Below are 19,070 nucleotides of genomic sequence, written 5' to 3'. Positions count from 1 at the left end.
TATCCAAAAAGTACAAGGGGTGGCGCTCGCCCTAACCTAATGTACTATACACTAGAGTAGTCCTACATGTTGCTAGATGTACGTCACGTGATCTTCTTACCTGTCCGCTTCGTCCAAGCTTTTTCTCTAAAATGTTTGTGTGAAATGCTCATTTAAACCTTTATTTATTTACAAATATATGAGAGAACCACAGGTCAACAGGGAGATTGCAAAAGATCAGCTTCAGTTGATTGATACGTGTGCACATGAAGGAGCCGGTGAGCGCCAGCACACACACATATTATGTACATCTTGACATGCGAAAGTGTTGCTCCATATGTTTTCATCGAAGTTATTCACAATACTTATCCATCTACAAATTTGTAATGTTGTCAAATGTTTAAACATTTAGCTGCGGTTTGCTCTTCTGCCTTTGGATGTCTCTGGCACATTTCAATGTTCGTTTGAAATTCCCATTTAAATCTTTATTTATTAACAAATATATGAGAGAACCACAGGTCAACAGGAAGATTGCAAAAGACCAGCTTCTGCTTTAAACTGGACTGACTCAATATCTACTATTAAATATCTACTATTCAAAAATATACAGACAAATGTAAAATATAATGAAACACCCGTCAATCTGATGGCAGTTGAGTGTGCAGCTGGATATTATTGGGAGATGGCTGACAGAAACAGTGAACAGCTCTGGCAGAACGTGTCTGAAGCTCATATGCAAGTTTATTTGACATTCTATGGTAGAAACCAACACAATCTCACGGCAATTCGTAACTTTTTTTTAGTGGCTAATTCGTACGAATTCGTACGATCTAATTCGTACAATTTAGTACGATTTGCTCATCCTCCAATGACGGTTGGGTTTAGGGGCGGGGTTAGGTGCCACGCCTCCTTTTTAAAATCGTACCATTTTGTACGACTGAACTCGTACGAATTCATACGAATTAGCCACTAAACTGTCAAAACGTAAAATACTTACGTTTTCTCGTGAGATCAGGCTGTAGAAACACCATTGAGCCTCACTAGATCTTCCTTTATGTGTGTGCGTCCGTTATAAAATACTCACAGGACATTAATTTGGACAACAATGCGGATATATTAAATAGAGACTTTCACTTTCACTTCACGCGTAGTTTGTGGATGAACAGACTACATGTACTAGTTGCAGATGCGACCATTAGGTTGTTTTTGAGGTTTGAAGTAATCAGCGGACAGGAGAACGTGCATTAGTTCGATCATTTTAAAATAGCATATTAATAATGAAATCCAAAAATTATAGTATAACATTGTTAATTAATTGTTTTTAATTATTGTTAGTCAATTTTAAACTATCTTGCAGCCCACCTGCAGGATCGCTGAGGCCCACCGGTTGAGAATCTTGCTTTAGTGTCACTGCAATCTCACAAATCTCGAAATATGCGTGAATTATCTCATTATTTCATATACTGTGTCAGATACGATATATAGAAGTTTTTTTATCAAGCCAATTTTATCAAGGCAGTAAAACAAGTTGTTAAATTAGCATGACAGATTATCATTATTATTATTATTATTATTATTATTGTTATGAAGATCATCATTATGGTGTCATGGTAGTACAATAGGTAGCTTGATCACCTCACAGCAAGAACATCACTGGTTTGAGCCCCGGCTGGGTCAGTTTGCATTGCTGTGTGGAGTTTGCATGTTCTCCCAGTGTTCGCCGGGTTTCCTATGGGTGCTCCAGTTTCACCCACAGTCCACAGACATGTGCTGTAGGTGAATTGGGTAAGCTAAATTGTCTGTAGTGTATGTGTGAATAAATGTAAGAGTGTATGGGTGTTTCCCAGTGTTGGGTTGCAGCTGGAAGGGCATCCGCTGCATAAAACATATGCTGGATAAATTGGCGGTTCATTCTGCTGTGGCGACCCCTGATTAATAAAGGGACTAAGCTGGAAAGAAAATAAATGAATGAAGATCATCATTAATATTGTGGGTATCAAAGTCACCTCACAGCAAGAAGGTCACTGGTTCTGATCCCGGCTGGGTGAATTGGATAAACTAAATTGGCCGTAATCTGTGTCAGAAAGCGTATGGGTGTTTCCCAACACTGGAGATTCACCAGATAGTTAACTCTGTTTTGATATTTAATTTTAAAATAAATCTCAGGACAACCAGATAGTTTAGGCAATGTACTCCCAATCAGCTTTAGGATTAACAGACACATTTAAATAGGTGAGGAAATTCTCCAAATTGTTTTGTGTGTTTAACCTTCAAAACATGACAAACCTGGATGGTTGATAATTGACTGTCAGGCGTCTCACGTGTTTGGAATTCACAATTTTTAACCAATTTGTATTGTATATATTACAACAACAAACCTGACAATTTAGGGGCCAAGCTTGCTGTCACGAGGACCCCTCGGGAACCACCATTGACTATTACATTCTTTGAAGTTTAAATAACGAGAATCAAATGAGTATTAAAGACCAAAACAGAGTCAGACAGAATTGTTAAAGTCATGATCCTTAAATATTGCTTACCATTAACTAACAAATCAAACAGCGTAGGTAGCATCAAGAGAAACGAACAGCAATATTTTGCTCTATGTGTACAGGAGTCTGCAAACCTGTAAGCTCTGTATGCATCTTTTAAGCTTTGGTTTAATCCCATTTTGCGTGAGTTCTTGAAGAGCTTTGTTTCTGCTGTCTTGCTGAGATTCATCTCTCTCATTAGCTTGGTGGTTCTACGTTATCCGTGCAGTTGAAGGAGGGGAGTTGGAGATAAATGCAGTCATTAGTGAGCATCAGACTTTGACTCTAATGTTATTACACTAGATAGTGGCACAGCGTGACGAGTCTGTTCAGACGTCCTGCCGGCAGCTCTCTCTCTCCTCGCAGTCTTTTCAATTTTAACGTCTGTCTCCATGCTCTCACCGTCCACAATCTTTGCTCTGTTTTCCGTTTGATTTAAATGTTGTGGCTCTGCTTGCTCGAGCACAAAATCCAATTCTTTGCTTTCGTCTGCCCCCTGGTGCCAATATGTAAAATATGTAGGGGTAGTCAGAACGGGAGGTTTCTTACTACTTGAAAGCATTTTTTTGCTTTAATAAAGTTTCTGTAGATTAATTATCAAATTAATGGATTAATTAATTGGAATTTTAATATTAATAATTAGTAGTACAATATATGAGCTCAGCAGGTTTTGCACTGACCAATTTTATAGCAATATATTTAGTGAAGTTTATTTATAAGCTTATTTCAAGAGGATCACATGCTTATTATTGATCATGGCTGGTCCCGCATTAGCCAATACATAATTCACCAATCAGACAATTCCTAAACCACCATAAATAACCAAAGTTCCATACCACAGTCATCTTCGTTTAGAAAAATCCCCCTTTCCACTCCTACTCCTCCTCTTTTCCTAGATTGGGCAGCACAGGCCGCCCAGTGGTGAGCACTGTTGCCTCACAGTTAGAACGTCACTGTTTCTAGTCCTTACCAAGCCCGTCTATGTTTCTGTGTGGAGTTTTCATGTTCTCCCCGTGCTCGCATAGGTTTACCCCGGGTTCCACTGTTTCCTCCCACCATCCAAAAACATGTGACTTAAGTTAATTGACTAATCCAAATCGGTACCATAGTAAGTAGTTATCTCTTCATAGCAATCCCTAATTGGTCATTAGCTACAAACAGCAGAGGAGTTCTCGAGATCTACCTGATCCTATGAGCTCAGGCCTCTCTCCCAGGACAGCATGCCAAGCACGCTTTATAATCAGTCATCAGCTAAGTGTGAACTCTTGAATGCATTTCACAAAAAATTAAGAAAAACATATTTTGTACTGAAATTACAGATTTGTAACACAGTTATTGCCATAATCTAAGCTCTGTTTATCAAGTTTGATAATAAATTAATAAAAATAAATAAATCCTGTTCTGGGACAACAATTTTTCTTTTAATCCATTTCCTGCTCTGCAATAGTATATTGCAGTATAATATAATATAATTATTCCCATTTAATATTGATTCCACATAACCAGAAATAACCTTTCTGTATCCATTATTTATTTTATTATATATTTTTTATGTATTTTGAAGAATTACCTTTCCTGGCCCCCCAAAAAAATCCTATATTATAATATATTTTATCGAACTGTTTTCTTTTTTTTTTGTACTCCACTATCAGACCCTTGGACGAACCACTGTCTGCTCCAGCATATCTCAAAGACATTCAGTAGGTTAAGACCAATTTGGTGGTCAATTTGTGTATAAATAATAGAAGCGTTCTTTCACAGTGTGAGCCCAGTGTACTTTGCATCATCCCGGAATATGGCCATGGGGTGCTCTCTTGTTTTTTTAAGAAATAAAAATCTATAGGCTCAGCGAGTTGGATTTAAACGAGTTTTGCCAAGTGTATAACAAGCCAGAAACTTAATAATCACTGTAATAAAAATCCAGTCAAAGGTGCAAAAGTATTTGCTTTAAAAAAATCCATATTTTCTGACCAGGCCAGGTCAGCTGTCCATGATCTCTGATGGTCTGTTTTTACAGGTGGACCCTCAGGATGTCATGACGTGTCTGACCACACGTACCCTGATCACCAGAGGTGAGAGTGTTTCCACCCCTCTCAGTGTGGAGCAGGGCCTGGACGTCCGGGATGCTTTTGTCAAGGTCAGGTTATTCGCGATCCATAAGTGGTGCAGTTTGATTCTCCATTTGCCACAGAAGTCTTCAATATCTTCAGTTTTTGTCTTCATCAGGGAATCTATGGGAGGTTGTTTGTGTGGATAGTGGATAAAATCAATGCTACCATCTTCAGGGCTCCTTCCACAGAAAACAGAACTGTTCGCAGGTCTATAGGCCTACTCGACATCTTCGGTTTCGAGAATTTCACTGTTAACAGGTTAGTTTTAGTAAATGGGAAAATCTGGGTGGTTTTTATTTCCACAAGTGCAACAGCTCTGCTCAGAGTGTGGTCACATTTCACTTAATACAAATTCTGGAGCGATTGCTCTGTTAGTGCGGTTCATTTCATTACAGCTTGAGCATTGCCACACACAAACACAACAAACAAGTAGTGACTAAGACTCTCTGTCCAAATGAATTTTGAAATATAAATGCAACATGAACCAACATGAACTGCACCCACATGTTTCAAGCTTGTTCACACCTTCGTCTGAGGCTGCTGTGAGTCAGGGATGTGAAGTTATCCTGCAACATGAATTAAAATTACTTTTCATTCATAGAACTTCACGTTTTATTCCTTAACATTAGAATTTTAATGAGGTCTGGAGCTCAGTGACCTTATAGCTGGCTATGGGCCTGCTTAAGAACTTCCTGACTTTTCTCTTGAAACATGTCACTTTCTGGCAGATCTTCTTTTGTGTGTGTGTGACAGAATAATTCCTGCTGCTGTTTTGACTCTTTTTCTGCATTTTTAAAACTCTTTATGAAGGTTCGAGTGACATAAATATTTGCAAGCAATGAGCACTTTGAGACCAACACCCAACATTGTTTTTAATGTCCAGTGTCATCAGTTTATGTATTTTTATTTATAACGTTTTTATTTTTGATGAATTTTTATCTCCCTATATAGCAGGGGTCTCAAACTCAAATTGGCGGGGGGCCTTTTCAGTGACTGACAATTCATAGCAGGGGCCGTTTTAACATTCACGCACAGGAAAAAAGGGACGTAATGGGTGCATTTTAGGACAACAGACATACAGTAATGTTTATAGTTCAAGCATTACCTGTCACAAATCAACAAATCAGCACGTTTTCACTTCACACAGCTGCTGAAATATATCTGTGGCTGTTAAATTACCATTTTGACATTTAATACGTTTTTGGGGCATTTTGACAGGACGGCATAGGAAGCAATGTTGGAAAGAGAGAAAGGGGGATGGGATCGGTAAAGGTCCACAAGCCAGGATTCGAACTCGGAAAGCCAGAGCGCACATCAACACTTTATATTGATACACTGCTCACCAGGCTATTGATTAAACATGTTAAAGTAAATGTGAACGTGCTTTTCCCCTCTTTGTTGTAGTTTTACAAAAAAAGAAAGATAATAAGAAGAACAATTTTGCCAGTAAATTCAGTAAAGTTACCCAAACTGTTTCTGCAGTTCTGTTAAAATTTTGGTAAAGCAATAATTGGTTGGGACAGAACAATAATAAGTATTATTATTATCATTATTCTGAATATTTAAAAATGTCCGGGAAACCTCTTACATTCCCTGGGACTCAAAACCATGAACAATTTTTTCCAAAGAAAGTTTGAAAATCCATGTCTATGATGTTTTTAACCATGTTTTAAATACATTTTCTGGAAACCAAAGAAGTACTAATCTTGTTTATTCCTGCTGTGTGTAGCTTTGAGCAACTCTGCATCAACTTTGCAAATGAGAACCTGCAGCAGTTTTTCGTCCACCATGTTTTCAAGTTGGAGCAGGAGGAGTATAACCTGGAGGACATCAACTGGCAGCACATCGAGTTCACCGACAACCAGGACGCTTTGGACATGATTGCCATCAAACCTATGAATATCATTTCCCTCATTGATGAGGAGAGCAAATTCCCAAAGGTGAAAATCGCTGTGCTGTGTATTTGGATTAGAAAATAGGTTTAGAGATAAGACAAAGCATTTCTAGTTCAGGTCTGAGAATATTTTTATTCATCAGCTGAATGGAGGACAGCTATAGCCAAGCTGTGTGTTCATGACGAGCTGTTGTGTATTTCTTAGGGAACAGATGCAACCATGCTGAACAAGCTGAACTCCCAGCACAAACTTAATACCAACTACATCCCGCCTAAGCACAGCCACGAGACCCAGTTCGGCATTCAGCACTTTGCCGGAGTGGTGCACTATGAAACTAAAGGTATACATTAGTGAATTACTGAATTGTTTCTAATCTAAGTCAAGTCGTTAGTATTTCTATAGCACTTTAAACAGTACAGAGTGTCAAAGCAGCTTTTCAGAAAGTCAATTATGAAGATTCTTTAACACCGTACATGTAGATTTAAAACCAGCATTTTTATTGTAGATAATAGATAATAGCAAATATCACTTGCATATTCATAATTCTGAAAATAATAAATAAATGTATTTCAGGTTAAGTTTGTGGTAAGTAAGATTGGTTTTAAGTGTCATTTATCATCATTCATAATCGAACTGTCATTTTAAGTGTCACATTGTTTGAGATGTCCTTGTCATAACAACTTGACATTACCAAAACAAAATAACTTGTCATAAATCTGTCATAAACATGACACTCTGAGGCACAATTCATAATTGTGTTATGAATATTTTAATCACTTTTTTCAGTGAAAAACTGAATTCGTCATTCAAATTTCTCATTAAAAGTGTCAATACTCTCAAATAATTCTATAATATTAATATTAATAACACCCTCTTCAGCAGCATAGGCTCATTCTGAAAACGTAGCCCTATATACATTTCTGGAAATTGCGAATTATGTCACCAGGAGTACATATGGCTGCATTTCATCTTTAAAATAAATGCAACGAGGCAGTATGATGCCGTTCCTTTTCACGTTTACCAGCTGGCTGCTTACCTCAGTATGGACGGCTTTCCTGCTGTTACCAGTTTGTCCAGTTAGCTCACCATATACGTCGCTGGACTTGATACGCAGAGAGGAGTTGACCAGGACGACGAGGTTCGAGCCTGGCAAAGAAAGGTTCCAGAAAGCAGATAAGACAAAAACAGAAGCCATAAAAAAGCAAACAAGTGAGAATGTGGTAAAATCTGAAAACCGCGTTTTTCAGGCGAGGGTTTTTCTTTTTCTGGATTGCTCTTTAAAACACTGTCGGTTGAGTTTAGGGAAGCGGGTGGGTGGGATAACCAGTGCTTTTGAAAACACTATTGGTTGGGTTTAGGGAGAGAGGAGGGTGGGCCAGTCGATTGTTCAGTCATTTTGTCAGTCAGTCAGTCGACAGCAACCTCTGGTGGACTTACGCGAGAACAGCAGGTGCAAATGGCATTCGCGAGAGAAATTTGAGATCTCAAAAAGCATACACAGCGGCCTCTGGTGGATTCGCCAAAACAAAACGTAAAAAAGCGTATCTCCTGGGACCAGAAATGTATATAGGGGTATGTAATAAAAAAACAAATCTCTTGAGACGTATTTGGCGCTCTCTAGAAATGTATATAGCGGTACGTTTTCAGATTGATCCTGATTTGCCCTTCAAATAAAGTGTTATCTAACTTTTCATAGGACAATTATTAAAATACTTATCAGGAAAACCCTGGAGTGTTACTTGGACTTATAACAAAACTTTTGAACTTTTTTGCTTAAAAATTATTTTACTGTAATCAATGTCAATGAAGTTACCATATATATGGTTCATCTCCAGATAAAGGGTTAATAGATGGACACATTATTCAAAAGTGACAGTAAAGACATTTATAAAATTACAAAAGATTTTTACTTCAATTAAAGATTTTTTTCAGTTTTCAGGGAGTAGTTCCAGGCAGTTTTTAACCACATTAAAGTTCCATATCACTTTGGCAAACGTTTCAGGTTTTTCAAAGGTAATTACAGCCTACAACAAATGAATGAAAGCATGCAAAGACACTGAGCAATCATTTTAAATATTTCAGCAGTTACGAAAGACAATTTTTCTATTTCCATGAAAATGTAAAACTTCTTATTTCATTGTTCAGGTTTCCTGGAGAAGAACCGTGACAGTCTCCACAGTGACATCATCCAGCTCGTGCATTCATCCAAAAACAAGTTCATCAAGCAGATCTTCCAAGCTGATGTTGCTATGGTGATGCCCTTTTCCAATACCCAATCCATATTTGCTCAGCATTAATATGCTCACGACACGCCAGCGAGGCCACAGCTCTCCAAGGGCCAAATGCTGGCCATGCTGGTTTATGTCAGGGTTGCGTTTGAAAAGCAAAGACGTGTGCTAGCATAATAGCCTTGGAAGAACACGCTGTGAATGAGAGAAGCGACTGCAACAAATGAGTCTCTAACATGACATTATGAGCACATCTGTCTAACCCTGCTGCTGATACTCACTTTTTCTGTGGTAATGTCAGCCCTAATCTCTCTTGGCTGATTCTCAGCACACTTGGCTAACAGCAGTCAATTCTCTGTCTCTCTCTCTCTCTCTGTCCTCCCTCTGTCCTTCATTCCTTTACCTCATGTTTTGGCCTCAGTTTCTGTGTGGCTATATGGAGCCCACTGCAACCCTTCAAAAGGTAATCAATGGTGTGGTTTGTGTCCCTCTCAGACCCCTACAGAACTGCTTTTTCTCAATAGTCCCTCGCTAAAACTCATTCCTGTGGTTTTCTTCTCCTTTGGAAATGGTTTTGTGTTGAAGTAGTCGTTGAGGGCACGCTGACAGAGTAATTTAATAGCTCTAACAGTGCCATTATTCTCCAAAAAACTTTTCTGGTCTGTTTCTAGTTAGATGCGGCTTGTTCATTATTTAGAGGGGTTTTTGTGTGGGAGAAATTCCAGTTACTTTTTTTCCTGGCACTGGCTGCAGATTGAAGAAGGAAAAACTACTCGATTACTTTTTCTTCACAAAGCATTTGCATCCAGAGTGTAGGGAATAACAGCAAGAAAAGAGACAAACACAAGCAACGGATGAAGATCCAGAAGGAACGCGATGGGAGGAAGTATGAAAGAATGATATTTAACAAAGGCAGGAATGAAAGAAGAAAAGAGAGAAAGGTGACCTGGTGTCTTTGTGTTGTATGTAGTGTGGGAGTTTGTTGTACTTTTGTGTTGATGTGCAGTTGTAAAGTGTGTAGCACAGCAGCGGTCCTCTCCTGTGAGTTTCTCTTGTTCGTGTGTGAGCTGAATGAGAGGATTTGTGTGTTTTCAGGGAATGGAGACGAGGAAACGCTCGCCGACTCTCAGCAGTCAGTTTAAGCGCTCACTGGAGCTGCTCATGAGGACGCTGAGCGTCTGTCAGCCTTTCTTTGTGCGCTGCATCAAACCCAACGAGCTCAAAAAGCCCATGGTGAGTAAACCAATATCTCTGTGCTTGTTCCAGGAGATGTAGATGTCAAATTTAGAAGCAGTAAAGATGACGTGAAGTCTCACAACCAGTCAAAAAGCATTTCAGGATGGTTAATAACGGTGTCTATCTGTCTATCACAACCCTACATATCATATGAGTTCTGGAGATTTAAGTATTTAATTATTTCTTGCAACCAAGCAAAAAATAAATCAATTATAAAATAAAATATAATATAATTACAAAATAAATTATGTGTCCATTTTTTGTATTTCGGCCATAGATAGAATATGCATTCTGAAGAATGAATGGATGGATGGGTGCATTTGTTTGCTTATTTGATTATATGGGTGGTCCAATTGGATAAAACATACACATTTGGTTCAGAGGCATGAATACGCAAACAACTATGTGTAATACAATGTATAAATACTATGTATAACTACAATATAAAATTTGCACACTGATCACAACCTTTCATAGTTGAAAATGTACATCTAATAGTCCTCATTTCATTACTTGAGTCATTACATATAAAAATGTTGAACTAGATGTCAAAATCTGTCAAACAAATTTTATTAATAAATGTCAATCTTTTTCCCAACAAAGCACAACAAAGTACTGGGCTTACGCAAACCAACATTTTATCAATCCTGACAAAGTTAATCTTCTACAAAGTTATATTACTGAAATGTTAAAAAATTATTAAAATGAATCATTATCTGCGTGTTATTACAAGTTCACTAATGAGTTTCATGCATGTAGTGCAATTTTTCTGCCTAAAATCGTGGTGCGCGCGCATCCTTGCAAAACAGCTCTGCCATATAATGCATTCATGAGGTAAGTTGACTGTTTAACACAGTGAGCCCAAATCACGTTATCTGCATATACAAGGGCTTATTACAAAGTCACTAAAATAGCTTCATGCATGTAGTGCTATTTTTGCCTGAAACATGCATATCATGACAGTCAGGGGTGAAATCAGCAGGCCTCATTCATAAGCCTGTGTAGAAACAATCCTCTTTGGGCCTGCAGCATCACTGCAAAAAAAATGTGTATATATATATATATATATATATATATATATATATATATATATATATATATATATATATATATATATATATATATATATATATATGTGTATATATGTATATATATATGTATATATGTATATATATACATATATATATATATATATATATATATATATATATATATATATATATATATATATATATATGTATATATGTATATATATATATATATATATATATATATATATTGGCACCTTTAATTATAAGAATGTACGTTCATTTTAATGTTCACTTAATAGCAACCCACATAAATTAAACAATTTCATGAATGATTTACAGACCTGTGTATGTTGTAGGTTCAGTTCCAATAAGTACTGCAATATTGTTTACAGTTGTGCACAGCTCAACCCAAGAGGAGTTCATGGTTTGTTGTAAATAAGGGTGTGTTTATTCTTTTACACAATGCTGTGAATCAATTAGAATTGCAAAGAGCAGTAAAAATGCGAAACATACATATTCAGCATCTAGTTCTCAGATACCTCACTAAATGCAGTGATGTCTAACTTTACTGTAGTTTTCAAATGGCTGTGCAAATAGTATGTAGTGCTGTCTTGAGCATCTTCAGTAAGTGTCACCAAAATTTGACATTTTTGCATTGGAAAAAATTTACAGAGTAAACTGACATAATGAAAACACGACAAAGCCATTTGACTATCTTGTTCATAAACAATGGTGTCAGGACTTTTCTTCTTGATAAAAGGACTAAGCTGAAAAGAAAATGAATGAATGGCACTGACACTTACACTGACATGAATACTTGCTTTTGGGGAATGAGCTATCCATTTTGAGCAAGTCATCTGAATCGGCTCTCATTCTCTCATCTGCAGATGTTTGATAGAGGTCTGTGTGTCAGGCAGTTGCGCTACTCCGGGATGATGGAGACGATCCGCATACGCAGAGCTGGATATCCCATTCGCTACACCTTCGCTGAGTTTGTGGACCGCTATCGGGTGCTAATGCCTGGGGTCAAACCAGCCTACAAACAGGCAAGTCCAAAGCTTTACTGTTAATGCAGTCAGCAGCCAATGTTTGCTTGACAGCTTTTCTCAAAGCTTATTTGCGCGCAGTCATTTTTGAAATTCCATCTGGTCGTGTTGTGTTATTTGACAAGTGTGAAGTGCGAGAAGGGAGCTCAATCTCTGTCTTCTCACAGGAAGATCTGCGAGGGACCTGTCAGCGTATTGTTGTGTCAGTTCTGCTCAGAGACGATGACTGGCAGATTGGAAAGACAAAAATCTTTCTGAAGGTTTGCTACGAGTCAATGTTTTCTGAAGATTTTGGTGTTCAAGATTTGTGACTAATTGTGTACTCGGTCTGTATTTGGCGTAGGATCATCATGACATGCTCCTGGAAATGGAAAGAGATAAAGTCATCACTGACAAGGTCATTCTCATCCAGAAGACTGTGAGAGGAATGAAAGAGAGGTATGAGGAAAAAGAAAGAGTAAAGACAAGAGGACAAAAATAAAGTCGAAATCTGATGTGTATCTGTTTTGTTTTCCAGAACTAAATTCCTGAAGGTTAAAAGGGCTGTGACGTTAATCCAGCGCATTTGGAGAGGCTACATCACTAGAAAGCACTACGCTGTGGTGAGTTGATGTGTCATTTGTCAAACCTGAGCAGGAATCATCTGTTTGGAGGTTTTGTCTGATTGTTATTATGTCTGTTTTTCCAGATGCGTGTTGGTTTCTTGCGGCTTCAGGCCTTGTACAGGTCACGGAAACTGCACCAGGAATACCAGGCGACCAGGATACGCGTCACTCTGCTGCAGGCCTGGTGTCGAGGACTCCTGGTACGGCGTACTTTTTCAAAACGCTTTCATGCGGTTTTGACAATCCAGGCTTATGCTCGAGGAATGATAGCACGGAGACTGTGCAAGAGACTCAGACTGGAGGTAAATCAACAATTCAACAATCATCCATCCATCATTTAATTTATTCATCTGTCTATCTATGTGTCTAAACATCCATCTGTTTATTCATCCATTCATCTGTCTGTCTATCAGTCTGTCAAGTCCATTCATTCATCCATCTATCAATTAATTCATTTTATCCATCCATCAATTATCCCTCTGCCCACTATCATACATCTATTGATCTATTCATGTGTTCATCCATCCATCCACCCATTTGTGTATTCCTCCATCCGTCTATGTATCAATCTCTCTCCATTCATACATCCATTAATTTGTTTGTCCATCCATCTATTAGTCTGTCTATCAATCCAAACGTCTATCCATTATCTGTTTATCTATGCATCTAGTCTATCTGTCCAAACATCCATCCATCCATTACTATTTGATCCATTTATTTATTCATCTGTCTCAGTCTGTGTATCCATTCATCTACTTATCTATTTGTCGATCGTTCTATGCATCCATTCATCTGTCCATTAATCGATCAACCTTTCTATCCACCAATACATCAATCATCAGAAAATCCATCCATCTGTTTATCCATCTATTCACAGTATATGTCCATCTGTTTATTAGTCTGTCAAGTCCATTCATTCATCCATCTATCTATATATTCATTTTATCTGTCTACCCACCGTCATGCATCTATTGATCTATTCATATAATCATCCATCCATCCACCCATCTGTGTATTCCTCCATTCGTCTATGTATCAATCCCTCTCTGGTCAAGCTTTTTGGCTATGTTCGATAATATGCCTCAGTGCACCAAATGTATATATTTTTATTCAAATACATCTAATTTATTTGAGGGATATTGAGTGGTTCTCTATGATGTTTGTGATATTACAGTTTTTCTCATTTGGTTTGGCTCATTTCTTGAAACAGGAATTACATTCACTATAAGGTTGTTTTGTAAAACAGTCTTACAGTTCAGCACAACACTATGGGCCCTATCATACACCCATTGCACCCGTAGCAAATTGTTGTTTGCTAGTTTTAGCTTGGATAACCATGAAAGACTGCATGTATTTTTTATCTTACTGTTTAACTTCCATGTGCGTTCCAGTGTATAATAAAATACAAACTATGCATCTAGATTTACAGAACAGACACCTACAAACACCTTTTTTTAAGAAACATGTTTTGTGAACACTTACACTGTCTGTTGATGCTCTAGATTTGCCGGTTTCAAACCGATGAATTAATATTTTTGGCGCAAACATGCATTCACAATAGTATGAACCATTATAGGGATGGTCAAATGAATATTGAAGTTATTTATTATTTTAATTATTGATATTATTTAAGATACAGATCAGAGCAAACAATTTCTAAACTATTAAATGGCAGACCCCCCATACATCTTGTTTTGATGTCCTTCAAGGGGGATCAAGCGTTAATTAGAGGGGTCAGACCCCCCCGAACCCCCTGTAATTCGCACCCTGACTAAAGGGTTACCCATTAATGTGTACATCTATTCATGTGTTTTTCCATCCACACATCCATTCATCCATACCCTTCTGTGTCCATCCATTGATCTCTATCTATCCATCACCTGTCCATCAATCAAACAAGCCACCATTCAAAGTTTGTTATAATAAACACTTCAGTCTGATTATTTATATGTGCCGTTATAAAGTTTGTTCTCTGTTTAGCGGGATCGTCGATTAGAAGCTGAGCGGCAGCGTCTGGCTGAAGAGGAGCGTCTTAGGAACCAGATGACGGCGCGCAGGGCTCGGGCTGAAGCAGCGAGGAAGCATCAGGAGCGTCTGGCACAGCTCGACCGAGAGCAGGAGGAGAGAGAGCTGGCAGAGCGCAATGAGACACGGAGGAAAAAAGAGCTTCTAGAGCAGATGGAGAGAGAAAAACAGGAGCCAGTCAATGACTCCGACATGGTGGACAAGATGTTCGGATTTCTGGGCAATGCCAATTCCCTTCCCAACCTGGAGGGTGAAGCACCAGAAGGGTTTGAGGTGTGGAGCATTGTCAATTTCAACCTAAATTACATTGCTTGGCTTGAATCTCGTCTGAGTTTGCTTGTTGTTTCAGGATCTCGAGAATGCTCCAAAACAGTTTAAGGAAGTCATTGACGAGCCTCTTCCACTTCCTGACGATGAAGAGGAGGACCTAACGGAGTATAAGTTTGCAAAGTTCGCTGCAACCTACTTCCAGGGAAATGCAACACACATGTATGTACGCCGGCCACTGAAACAGCCTCTTCTGTTTCATGAAGATGAAGGAGATCAGCTAGTAAGCATTCATTCATTTATTTATTAGACATCTCTATGCTTACTGGTTTACTGTGAAATATGATTACAAGCTCCAATGCCTGTGTGTTTTTAGGCTGCTCTGGCTGTGTGGATCACTGTGTTGAGGTTTATGGGAGATCTTCCTGAACCCAAATATCATATCAGTATTAGTGATGGCAGTGAGAAGATACCCGTTATGACTAAAATCTATGAGACGTTGGGAAAGAGAACCTACAAAAGGGAGCTGCAGGCCCTGCAGGTGGATGAGGAGGTAAAAATAAGCATTAAAATTCACATTGTTTAATCAGCTATTCCCAACAGGGGGGGGTCCTGGCTCACAAGGGGGCCTCAGCAAGCTCTGTGGGGGGTCGTGTCATATTAAAAAAAATTTAGCAGTGGACAATTAGGAGAATGATCATGTTGCCTTAGTTCATTTCATCCCCTGGCTGACCAAAAAACGGATTTGTCCTCCACAAATGTGAGTGAGTCTCACTGATTCGCCTTCAGCAGCTAATACTAATGACCCAAGCATACTGGACCCAGGTGAGGAAGCTCCAAACATTTTGGGTCACAGCGCTAGCAATACTGGAAACTCGAAATGCAGGTAATACCAAGATAGTTACCTGAACTATGGTTTTGTTCCATTTTCTTGAAGCAAAAAGTCCCTGACCCATCCACAGTGTATTATCTGCACCAAAGTTCTTGCAAATGAATGCATGAGGCCGTCCACATTAATAAGACATTTGCAGATGAATAATCCCCAATACCACGACAAGCCCAGAGCATTTTTTGCAAAAGAGTTGACACACACCCAAAATGAGCTGAGGGACGTCACAGCTACTGACAAGAAACTTAAAAAAAAAAAACTGGCAACTAATATAGGGCCAATATAAAGGACAAAGGCTTTTTTAGTTACAAATGGCCTACTGATGTTTTGCTTTTATATTTTACATTAGGCTATTATTTGTGCATAAACATATCTAGATATGGTAATAAAAATTCAGTTTGTTTGAAAATAACATTTTTTTATCATCCTTACTGCGAACTTTTATGAGTGATAATATCATTAAATGTTACCTTACAAGGGCCTTACAATATTTTCCAGGGGAAAAGGGGGTCTCAGGCAAAAAAAGGTTGGGAACCACTGGACTAAATGAATAATTTTTACATGTAATACATTTCAGTAACAAAGACACTTATACTCTATACCAGTAAGCACTGTTTCAGAACACCCTCAAAGGCCCCAATTCCTGTTTCTAATTTTCTGAATTTAAATTATTCCTGCCCAAGGAAACACGACCTGTTTGATTTGTATTAGTAGTGTCTTGTCGTTATATTTAAGAGACACTAATTGACCACTGTAATACACCACCTGCTTCGAATGTTATCACTCGTATAAATTGGTGTTATCAGTGGCTATCAGCTGATAGATAAGGGCCAGTAGGGGCCTTCTGCGCCTACTGGTAGGCTCAGAAGGCTTTTATCATCCATCCACATGGTTAATCAGCTATATTAAAAGAGAAAACTCCAGATCCAGGTCTGGTTTTACAATTCTGTGGCAGTTGGGTTTAGGGTTGGGGTAGGGCTAGACATTAATAAAGTTCAATTAATTTAATAAATAATATAAATGATTCTCATTAAATTCCGGCCACGGCCGTATGTGATCTATTGCGGATTAACCATGTAGATGGATGATAACCGCCTTCTGAGCCTACCAGTAGAAGCAGAAGGCCCCTACTGGCCCATATCTATCAGCTGATAACCACCGATAAGGCCCATTTAATCAAGCCATAACATTCAAATCGGCTGAATACACATGCAATTTAATTTACAACTGTTTACATTCATATTCATATTACATTCATGTGCTTTCACCATACCAACTGTGTATATTTCACAGTTTATGCCAAAGAGAATCAGTTTCTTATTCTTTTCTATGTAGTGCGTTAAAAATGTTTTGTTTATTTCTATGTAGTAATCCACTGTAAAGCCAGAGAAAAGTTTCCACATTGCAGATAATAAAGTAAATTAAAGTATTACTCACACAGAGCTTATGTATCTGCGTGCTCAGAAAAACAAATGGCAGGAGTTTAAACTGGTAAGCTTTGTGCTTTGCTAGAGTTTCAGAGGCACAGGCTGTAAAGACTCCACCCTCTTCTGGAAAAGGGATGGGGAGCAGCAGCGCATGTGTGTTTAAAGTGACACACACGAAAAAAAAACATTTTTACATCTTCCAAAAAAGAGGCATTTACACCACGGTATAATAAATAATCCAAAAAATATCTTTGCAGACACCTTTTTTAAAACACCTAAGACCTACATAATGCATAAAATGACCCCTTAAATGGAATTGAAAATTGTTGTAAAGCGTCCCTGATGTAAGGTATGAAAGTTTTCTTCATTGTTTGCAGAGTTCCACAACTGACATCCAGAAGAGGAACAGTGTTCGTCATAAGTTGGTGTCCCTCACATTAAAGAAGAAATCAAAGCTTACAGAGGAGGTCTGTAACTCGCTATTTATTGTTTTTTACCTATGTTTTAGGAAAATTCTGGATTTTTTGATGGCTTTTTTGACAGACATGTTTTTAAAGGTCAAAGTAATTAAGAAATCTTTCCAAATCAAGATTATTTTGCTCAGTAGTTGTTTGAAATAGATTTGTATTGTGTGATTATTCATGTGTTTGTTGTCTCTTTGACAAGTGTAATGTGTCCTAGCTGAATAAACGTAAACAATAGAATGTTCAGCTGTGATTCAATCTTAAACACTCTTCCTGTCTCTGTTAGGTGACTAGAAGGCTGACGGACAGCGATTACAGTCTACAGGGAAACAGCATGCTTGAAGATCGACCCACCTCAAATTTAGAAAAACTACACTTCATCATTGGCAATGGCATTTTACGCCCGGCTCTAAGGTCATTACATGGTAGAAGCTTAATTGTTGGAGCTGCTAAATGTACAGTCTATATGAATACCTTTACACATGGGCTTTTTTCCTTCCTCAGAGATGAAATCTACTGTCAGATCTGTAAACAACTGAGCCAGAATTCATCTAAAAGCAGTCATGCTCGTGGCTGGATCCTGCTCTCCCTCTGTGTGGGGTGCTTTGCTCCTTCGGAAAAATTTGTAAAAGTAAAAAAAACGTATTTTTTGCACTGGTCAGCAGGAAATAAGATCTCATACATTGTTATCTTGCTCACTATTTATGCTTTTTCATGCATCTTTATCTTCAGTATCTGCGGACGTTCATTAACAGTGGGCCTCCTGGTTATGCGCCGTATTGTGAAGAGAGACTAAGAAGAACTTTTGCAAATAAGACGAGAACTCAGCCTCCTTCTTGGCTTGAGCTGCAGGTATTTTAAGATTAAATAAAGCTGGAAGAGGTTGAGTTGGGAGAATGAATCGGAAAATATGAATTGCTTGGCTGGATCGTTCTATCTTTCTTCCTTTAGGCCACTAAATCTAAGAAGCCCATCATGCTGCCGGTGACCTTCATGGACGGCACCACTAAGACCCTGCTGACAGACTCTGCCACCACAGCCGAAGAGCTCTGCAATGCTCTGTCAGATAAAATCGGCTTGAAGGATCGCTTCGGCTTTTCCTTATACATTGCACTTTTTGATAAGGTAATGATACTAATACTTTGTTTTTACACAGATAAATTCTAAAAAAAATAATAATAATAATTTAAAGAGATTTTTTTTATGCCTCATTCATGTTATTTACAATTTGTTTTAAAAAATGTTGCTGTTTTTGACAGGAAGGGCTCTATTTTAACAATCTGCAGCGTGAGGATAAAGAACGAGCTTCCTCCATTTGGCCTCTTTACGTTCTCTT

The 19,070-nt window shown here is 38.3% G+C and overlaps 1 protein-coding gene across 1 annotated transcript in view; it reads left to right on the top strand.

Moving 5' to 3' along the window:
* myo7ab (myosin VIIAb) overlaps positions 1-19,070 on the top strand; it is a 55,921-nt gene that overhangs the window by 11,799 nt on the left and 25,052 nt on the right. Inside the window, exons 10-28 of the mRNA XM_056446262.1 lie at positions 4,528-4,647; positions 4,737-4,879; positions 6,351-6,561; positions 6,721-6,856; positions 8,662-8,768; positions 9,840-9,977; positions 11,899-12,057; positions 12,225-12,317; positions 12,401-12,495; positions 12,575-12,659; positions 12,746-12,964; positions 14,643-14,960; positions 15,037-15,237; positions 15,331-15,507; positions 17,648-17,737; positions 18,021-18,148; positions 18,239-18,365; positions 18,467-18,586; positions 18,686-18,859. Coding sequence (XP_056302237.1) covers positions 4,528-4,647; positions 4,737-4,879; positions 6,351-6,561; positions 6,721-6,856; positions 8,662-8,768; positions 9,840-9,977; positions 11,899-12,057; positions 12,225-12,317; positions 12,401-12,495; positions 12,575-12,659; positions 12,746-12,964; positions 14,643-14,960; positions 15,037-15,237; positions 15,331-15,507; positions 17,648-17,737; positions 18,021-18,148; positions 18,239-18,365; positions 18,467-18,586; positions 18,686-18,859 — 2,841 coding nt within the window. The remainder of the gene's footprint in view (positions 1-4,527; positions 4,648-4,736; positions 4,880-6,350; positions 6,562-6,720; positions 6,857-8,661; positions 8,769-9,839; positions 9,978-11,898; positions 12,058-12,224; positions 12,318-12,400; positions 12,496-12,574; positions 12,660-12,745; positions 12,965-14,642; positions 14,961-15,036; positions 15,238-15,330; positions 15,508-17,647; positions 17,738-18,020; positions 18,149-18,238; positions 18,366-18,466; positions 18,587-18,685; positions 18,860-19,070) is intronic.

Source organism: Danio aesculapii, chromosome 21 (assembly GCF_903798145.1).
Source record: "Danio aesculapii chromosome 21, fDanAes4.1, whole genome shotgun sequence".
In the NCBI taxonomy this organism is placed as follows: domain Eukaryota; kingdom Metazoa; phylum Chordata; class Actinopteri; order Cypriniformes; family Danionidae; genus Danio; species Danio aesculapii.
This window is presented reverse-complemented; position numbering and strand designations above follow the sequence as displayed.